The sequence below is a fragment of the Quercus robur genome, chromosome 8, assembly GCF_932294415.1.
Source record: "Quercus robur chromosome 8, dhQueRobu3.1, whole genome shotgun sequence".
NCBI lineage: Eukaryota > Viridiplantae > Streptophyta > Magnoliopsida > Fagales > Fagaceae > Quercus > Quercus robur.
The window spans coordinates 14,252,971-14,261,796 of record NC_065541.1 but is presented as its reverse complement, the minus strand read 5'-3'; the positions used below and the strand labels follow the sequence as shown (position 1 = coordinate 14,261,796).

Genomic DNA, 8,826 nt, shown 5'->3' with positions numbered 1-8,826 from the left:
AGGAATGGCAATAAGACTACGGAAGGAGCAAAAAATGGGCCAAAAGGGGAAAACCCATGATCAAGCAAGGCCCAGCCCTTGAAAGGAGCAAGCCAATAAAGAATGAAAAATTAGAAAACAGTTTACGCCATAAGTGGTCAAGAATGAGCAGCAGAATGCACAAATGAGCCTTCAGACCATGGCAAACGCATGAGCAGCAGACAAGCTTTCAATGTACACAGGAAGTGGAGCACGTGTAAGGCCCAGACACTACTAACCTATACCCAGCCAATATAGGAATGGTAGGTAATGGGCTAGAGGAAAGAGACGGTATGGTCTGGTGGTAGGGAGAAGGGAAAGCCTATTCTGAGGTTCCCGCTCATATTCTTTTGGGGGTGATGTCCTGTTGAGATGACATACCACCCAAAAGAAGGCAAGATGAGTTGGAACCACTAGGTGCATGCCATGAGGGATAGTAAGAGTGAATGCCATGGTGAGCAAGCAAACAAAATAGCTTTCTTTGTCTGGTAATGGGGAGTGGCACAACCAGCACAGGTAACTGGTGGTAGCTGTACAACTGACAAACTAGTGGGTGGTCGGAAGGAGCACCCTAAACTGGACAAAAGTGGTCAAAGACTAAGATGGTAAAAAACAGTCACGACAGGTAGTATATAAAAGGTCCTTGCTGTGGATAGTAACACACCATAACACTGCACTACCATCACTATAACACCACACGAGCAAGCATTGATAAAGAAAGAAAGGAGTGGGAAAGAATTAAAGTAACAAAAAATGGAAAGAAGAGAGAAAGAAAATAAATAAGGAGTGTAGAACGGCAGACATACACCAATAGGCCAATTCCTTCTTTCCCTCTAAAAGCCCACCCTCTATTGAGGATAAAGAACTCGTTTGGGCACAAGCCATTCAGGCCCGTTCCCTCAAAGTGGATAATTTCTAGGGCAGGATTATCCTGTGAGGTTATCCACATTGAAGAAGTGGTTCTCTCCTTGGCCTTAGCCCTGTAACACAATTGAACATGGTAAACTGATCTTTTACTTCTTTGATTTTACCACTCATTGCTATTGTTTCTTCTCTTGTCTTTGCAATTTCACCTATAACGTGCTCTTTCTACTTGTTTTTTATAATTAATCTCTTACTTATTTTGCCTAACAGTAATGTACTTCCGTTATCATTGTTTTATTACATTTATTTGCCATAATTCTTTTTGTGGCAACTTTGCCTGCCATGGGCATATGACTAAAGTTTCGGCAAACAGGGCATAGTTTGTGTGCAATCCGGACCAAGGTGTGTTACAATTGGACCGATCCCAATTCTCCTATCCAGAACACTCGGGCCCAGTGCAGCAGGAGGCAATCCAGCCCAAAATCACAAAAGGCCCACCACAATGATCTATTATTATTGGATCAATATCGTTAACACTATTTATATTATACAATAATCAAAATAAGTCATCACATATTTTTTTTATAAGACACATCAATTGTTATTTTGAAGCAATATTATTTTTACATGAGGTTATTATCACTAATATTATTTTTATTATTATCATGAGATAGGTCAATTCTTGGGAAAAGATATTGCATATTTAGTATTCTCAAAATATGATATTTCATGGTTGTTTTTTTTTGTTCTAAAAATGAAATTATATAATAATATTAATTTTTTTATTGAATAAGTGGTATTTAGCTTAGTGAGTAATGCTACAGACACAAATTATTTTACAACATTTTTACAAAATGTTGATGTAGCAAACTTCTTATTGGTTTTTATCTAGGCCCATCATTAATATCACCTTTTTCATTTACCAATAATCACTCACTATATCAACAGTTTGTAAAATTTTTTATAAAATAGTTTGTATCTCTAGCATTATTCTTAACTTAATTATACGGTATAATTTAGCATGACATTTATTATTATTGTATTTGTATATGGAATTAAGCATTCTACTCTTTTTAAGAAAAATATGATGTGGAAAACTTTTAATGGAGGGTTTTTTTTTTTTTGGATAACATTAATGGAGGGTTTAAATATAGAATGTAATGCTCAAAATTTAATTAAAAATATAATATTAAGATAAAATGTAAAATTTTGAAACACTCAAACTTATGTGGTACAATATTATGAATTTAACCAAAATCCAAAACGATTTTTTTTTTTTAATGAGAAAATCAAATAGTTTCGATTTTAATAATTTTATACATATATATTATAAGTTAGTAACCAATTGCAATTCATGGAAAAGTTTAACATAATATGATATTTCCCCTGTTCGTCTTTTTTAGAAACATATTTCTCCTCGTTTATTAATATTATTTGTTGTTTCAAATACTAAAATTGATAATAATGATAGAAATGTGTCTGTAAATAGAATTATATATTTTTGCATTATGTATTTATTATAATTGTTGTATATGGAACTATATATTATACCAATTAAAGAAAAAATGATGTGTCAAAATTTTAATAGAGAGTTTAAATATAGAATAAAATTAAAATTAAAATTAAAATTAAAAATTATATATCAAATTAATGGCTAGCACAGTTGTGAGGACTACAGCACAATATTATGAGGTCAAACTAAAATTAAATTATTTCGACTATATATTATAAACATAAGATTTTATATTGTATTATAGAAATATCATTGTAGGGACACGATTATTTAACGGCCCATGAATGACGTTGGGCTCGCACATGAAAGATCCCTCACAATATGAGTTGTAGAGAATGGGCTTAAAAGGCTTGCCTTTGATCACGGGGCGATGGTCCGGTCCTGATTTTAGAGGAGTTCATGTAGAAAAAGGGTTGGGTTTGAACATTTAAGCCCTACAGCTTCGTAGCCTGAGGGATTGGACTCCTCGGACTTGTTCCGAGGAGTATTAAGGTCTTGCCCGGGTTGAAAAAGCCAACCCTTTTAGAGGAGTTCATGTAGAAAAAGGGTTGGGTTTGAACATTTAAGCCCTACAGCTTCGTAGCCTGAGGGGTTGGACTCCTCGGACTTGTTCCGAGGAGTATTAAGGTCTTGCCCGGGTTACCCAGCGGTGGGTTTTTTGTGGTGTGCATACATCGTTAAGGTGTTTTCACCTCTGGAATCTTTCTCCTGGAAGTGGGATGGGAGGCTCTGCTTTTTGGCCATTTTCTTCCGCCCCTTCTCCAGATTACTTACCTTTTCTTTTATACTAGCCTACGTTTGCTGTCCTTCGTCCACGTGTAGGGTCAACCTTTCCAAGGCTGATATTTGTCCCGTCAATCTAATCCTAGAATCGTTGGGGGTAGTTGAAAAAGCCGAAGAATCCGGTTCTGTTAGGTGCAGAGTCTTATTTGGGAAGGGTAGTGAGGGCAGCTTTCCCGAGATATTTTAGATTTTCTTTCAAGTTTATTCCTATACCTTTTTTACCCCTCTTCTTAATGGAACTTTGGGTCTGCCGAGGACTGAACTGTCCTCGGCTGCATCTCCGGGCCATTTTGTGCTTTATATTTCTGAGCTTGGGCCATAGCCTTCTTCGGCTTGGGCCTTTGGACTCCCCATGAGCAAGCGGGCCTGGCCCATAAATTATTGGGCCCCACAATCATATATATATATATATATATGTATATATTATAGTATTAAAAAAAACTTAACAATTGAATAAATTTATAAGCATACTTAATTTTGTAATACATTGAGGTGATAAATTTGGAATTGTTTGACATAATATGATATTTCCCCTCTTTATTTATTTTTTATTTTTTATATACATATTTTCCTCCTTTATTAATATTATTAGTTGCTTTAAATAAGAAATTTAATAATTATGATAGTTATTAATATAGTCATTTATTAGAATTGTGTTTGTGTCTGTATATAGAATTATATATTGTTGCATTATTATGCATTTATTATCACTATTGAGGTGGTAAATTGTAATTAATTTGAGGAAATTTATTATGCCAATTCACAATCCACAACTTCAACAAGCCTTTTTTTTTTTTTTTTTTAAATAGAAATAGTTTCAACTTAATTATGGGTATGGTCATGATGATTGCTTTTTATCATTAGACCAAAATATCAAATAGTTTTTGGTGTAGGCAAGCTTTTTAACATCAGATCAAAATACCAATTAATTTTTGATATAGGCGGGAATCATTCGACCATAAAAGATTTCACTAGTTAATAGGGACAGAGTCAGGATTACTGCTTTGGGGGGCCAAAAATTATACCCATCATTGTAGCGATTTCTCTTTCAATGTACAAAATCATCCGCTAAAAAAAATCTTTTATTTTATGACTAAAGATGTTTGTTTCATAATTATTATAAAAATTGAAAAACTAGATAGAAGTACAACTATTCTATACAATATTCTTCTTGGTGAAAAATTCAATTAGTATTTTTATGTAAAAAAATTAAGACATATAAGTACATAAACAAAAGATAACAAGCGCTCAAATAATTCTTTGGGTGAAAATGTAACACATCACTCAAAACTTAAAGTCTCAAACTTTTAACTTTGGATCTCAAGCATCAAACAAGCAAATTAAAATACTAAACACATATAAGTCCCGTGATTATTTTAAACTTAAAAATTTTTGAGTAAATTTTCAATTTGAAATGACTAATTTAATATTTTGGAAGGCCAAATATAAATTTTATGTATCAAATCTTTTAAACATATATATTTATATATGCTAATTTTTTTTAAAGAAAATATTGGGTGCGTAATCTCCCAAGGTTCACACGTACCTCTATTCCTGCCAGTTAAAGACTTTACTAATTAAACTAACCAAAATACAAGTCAAATTTGTTTATTATGGTTGTAACAAATTAGTAAATTACTACTGTGAAAAAAAAGCTGAAAAAAAGTTGAGTAAGAGACACTAATTTTGGCACAATTTTATACCATAATTTATCACATAATAAATTTTGATCGGTTAAAATGTGTCAATGGAACATGTGAAACATATCTTTACCCATCAAAACTCACCTAAGCTGTAGCACAAAAATATATCAAAGTTTAGTGTACCAGCATTACTCAAAAAAGTTGTATCACTCGCACTGTCAACACAGTCTCTCACTGCACTATAATAAGGTCCACTTCATGGGTGCCACTTGTAACAACAATACAGCCATTCTAGACCCTTCAAATCCTATCCCCTCCGCACGTGTCAACCATTCACCATCCTGATATTTTCTCTACCCCACTCCTCCTTAAAATCCCTCTTCGCTTCCACATTATCTTCACAACCTCAGACAGTCTCACACACACAAACAGAACCTAAAACGCTCTGTCGTTTGTTAATCTCATTGAAAATGGCAACCATGGCTTCCACTCTCACCTCCAAGCCTCAAACCCTCGCTTTCTTCGACTCCTCTTCCTTCCATGGCACCCCTTTGGCCCCACCTTCTTCTCTCCGTGTCCATCAACCCGCCAAATCTTCCGTGGCCCCACATGCAATCTCCATGTCCGCCTCTCCTCCGCCGTACGATCTTAAAGGGTTCGCCTTCGAGCCCATCAAGGAGTCCATCGTCTCACGCGAGATGACACGTAGGTACATGACTGACATGATCACCTACGCCGATACCGATGTGGTCGTGGTCGGTGCTGGCTCAGCTGGTCTCTCATGCGCTTATGAACTGAGCAAGAACCCATCCGTACAAGTGGCCATAATCGAGCAATCTGTGAGCCCTGGTGGCGGTGCATGGCTCGGTGGTCAGCTCTTCTCTGCTATGGTACGTGAATCTCAACATATCATCTTGCATGTTTTGGTTCAAGAGTGAAAATGATAAACGAATCCCAAGTATTCTTTTTATCGGTTCATATTGGGTTATTGGAGGTATATAGATTAAGAAAGATACGATTTTTATTTAGTTTTAATTTATTTGCTTATGGGTCTTTTGGGTGGTCCTTTTTGAATAATGGGCATGATGCAATTTTTATTTAGTTTTAAATTGATTTGTTTATGGTTTGTTTATCCGATTGTTTATGTTAAAGAAGGGGTGGGTGGGCCCATCTCAGTTGGAACTGCCTAGAAAAGAGCTTTCAATAAAGAGATGGGATTCACGAGCTAAACTAACCAGAGCGAGACTATTAATTACTACATAATTGTGTGTGAGGCTTTATGTTCATGTTTGGCAAGCGAGTAATGCTATCGGACACTAAAATTTTCATAATTTTTGTTCGCAATTGTTGATCTGGCAAGTTGTGACTGAAGCAACGTTGTCTTTACACTAGCCAATCACTTGCACCACTTTGCCATCTCATGTGAAAAAGATTCTTGAAATTTTGTGTCCCTAATAAATGGACATGGAGAGAAGAAAGTCAGAAAGAAGAGGCAAAAATTTAATTGCTTATGATGTTTAGTTGTCAAGGGAAGAAGGAAAATTTTCCTTTCCTTTATTTTACTTCTCTTGAATTTGCTGGTGAAAGGAAAAAGAAAAGAAAGAAAAGGGTTGAATAATGATATTTATTGCTCTCTTCGTACAATTAGATACTTTACGACTCTGATAAGAAAACAAGAGTGTCTCCTTCAAATGATTATTTTTATAAAAAAAAAGAAAAAGAAAAAGAAGTTATTATTCAAATATTTAAGTGAAGTGCGTAGCTGATTATATTACTCAAATAAATTCTGTCCCCCAAATTTATACTGTTATAATTTATGAAAGATTTTAGATTTAATTTTTCACTAAAATTTTCTAAATAGGTTGTTCGCAAGCCTGCTCATCTCTTCCTTGACGAGCTTGAAATTGAGTACGATGAGCAAGACAACTATGTTGTGATCAAACACGCTGCTCTCTTCACCTCAACCATCATGAGCAAGCTCTTGGCTCGCCCCAATGTCAAGCTCTTCAATGCGGTGGCAGCCGAGGACTTAATTGTGAAAGAAGGAAGAGTTGGTGGGGTGGTGACCAACTGGGCCTTGGTGTCCATGAACCACGACACACAGTCATGCATGGACCCCAATGTCATGGAGGCTAAGGTGGTAGTGAGCTCATGTGGGCACGACGGGCCATTTGGGGCCACTGGGGTCAAGAGGCTCAAGAGCATTGGGATGATTGACAGCGTACCTGGAATGAAGGCACTGGACATGAACACAGCTGAGGATGCCATTGTGAGGCTTACTAGGGAAATTGTGCCTGGGATGATTGTTACTGGGATGGAAGTGGCTGAGATTGATGGAGCTCCAAGAATGGTATGTTATTTCCTTTATATATTCTGTGTCTATAAGCTTATAATATGCTTAAACTTTGTTTCTGTATGCCTAGTTGTAACATTCAGAATTGATACTCATCTTATCCTTGTTGCATATGGATGCCATGTTCTAAGTAATGAAAGTAGAAGATGGGATATAATGCAAATAGTTGTAGTCCTAAGTACATAATTGCAGAAGGCCTTTTTTGTTCTTATTTCTTTTAGATATTTTGTTACTAATGTAATGGTATGAGAAAGAAATGATGGGGAGGCTTGACCCTTTAAGACAATTATGGAGGTAGTGAAGAGAGAGAGAGAATATATAAAGGCAATTACATTGGACCCAACTTAATATTGACAACCTCAATGATAGAGGGCGCGGACCCAACAGCAATTAGAGAGATATGTGTCTTTTTCAGTGATGGAAATGCCACTAGCTAGGAAGAGCAAAAAGATTGCCTGCAATATTGATGAAAGTGATTTATTTGTAATTGCAATTTCTTTTTGGTAATGCAGGGACCCACATTTGGTGCCATGATGATCTCAGGGCAGAAAGCTGCCCACTTGGCCTTGAAGGCACTGGGACTTCCCAACGCTCTGGATGCAGAAGCCATCCACCCGGAGTTGATTCTAGCTGCCGCAGATTCTGCAGAAATTGCAGAAGCCTAGAATCAAATTTTAGAGTTTTTAATAAAATAATATATATATATATGTGCCGGAATAAAATACAGTTCATAGGAATGAGTTTGTGGTGTGGTGGAGTGAGGATGATGTTTATATGGTGGGCTTTTCTTCTTTTGGTACTTTATGGCTTTGGAACTTTTAATGCTAGCATTTAGCATTTAGCTTTATTTACTTCTTGTATGCTTCTCGCTTGGCTAGAGACAAAATTGTTATTTTCTGGATAGTCCTTGGCCATCTTCTCCTTTTTCCTTTTCAATGATTTGGACCTTCTCCTTCGTGTGCTAGATGGTCCCATGATTTGTGCTAGAAATCATACAGTTTAGGTTTTGCAGGAACAGTACACATGATGAGATAATGGTCATTGATTCATTGTGTTTAGGTGTATGATACAGTTTGCTTAATGTGTTATAGATGACTCCAAATTAGTGGTTGAGAAAAATCATCCAAAACCGTAATCATCTACAAATAAGAAATTAGAAGCTCAAATTGTCATCAGGGAATAGACTTTGATGTAGAAAGCCTTATAATTTCGTTAAGCCATTATGAGTAAGTACTTTTATGAACTCACCTAGTCATCGGTTACCTGTTACCTGTAGTTTCACTGCTAATCCTAATGATTGAGAGCAATTAAGCTTTTGGAGAGGGTTTTTGCTCCGTATCATCCTCTACGGTTTTTTAAAATGGGAGTCAAGGCGAATGGGTGAGAATTATGAGGGGGAAGTCGAGCAGCATTAGGATCAGCTTTACTGCTCGGTGGACCCACATTAATTCACAAGCGCATCCAATTGAAGATGGACTCAACCTTAACAAATCTAAACAAAATCTCAACGTAAAATAAAGAAAAAAAAATTATCATGAGATGTGTCAACGAAGAAGTGCAAATGGATGGGGAAGGGAGTACCTAAACCGTTAGGTTACCAACATAGCGGTGGCTCTAGAAATATTTTTGAAATAATTTGAGTATTTTGGCGT

General features: G+C 36.1%; 1 protein-coding gene across 1 annotated transcript; it reads left to right on the top strand.

The window, feature by feature from the left end:
* Positions 1-5,205: 5,205 nt before the first annotated feature.
* On the top strand, positions 5,206-8,077 carry LOC126694710 (thiamine thiazole synthase, chloroplastic). Its single transcript, XM_050391168.1, has 3 exons — positions 5,206-5,711; positions 6,683-7,171; positions 7,687-8,077. The coding sequence occupies exons 1-3, from the start codon at positions 5,292-5,294 to the stop codon at positions 7,837-7,839; spliced, it is 1,062 nt and encodes a 353-aa protein (XP_050247125.1). The 5' UTR covers positions 5,206-5,291; the 3' UTR covers positions 7,840-8,077.
* The last annotated feature ends 749 nt before the right edge of the window (positions 8,078-8,826 follow it).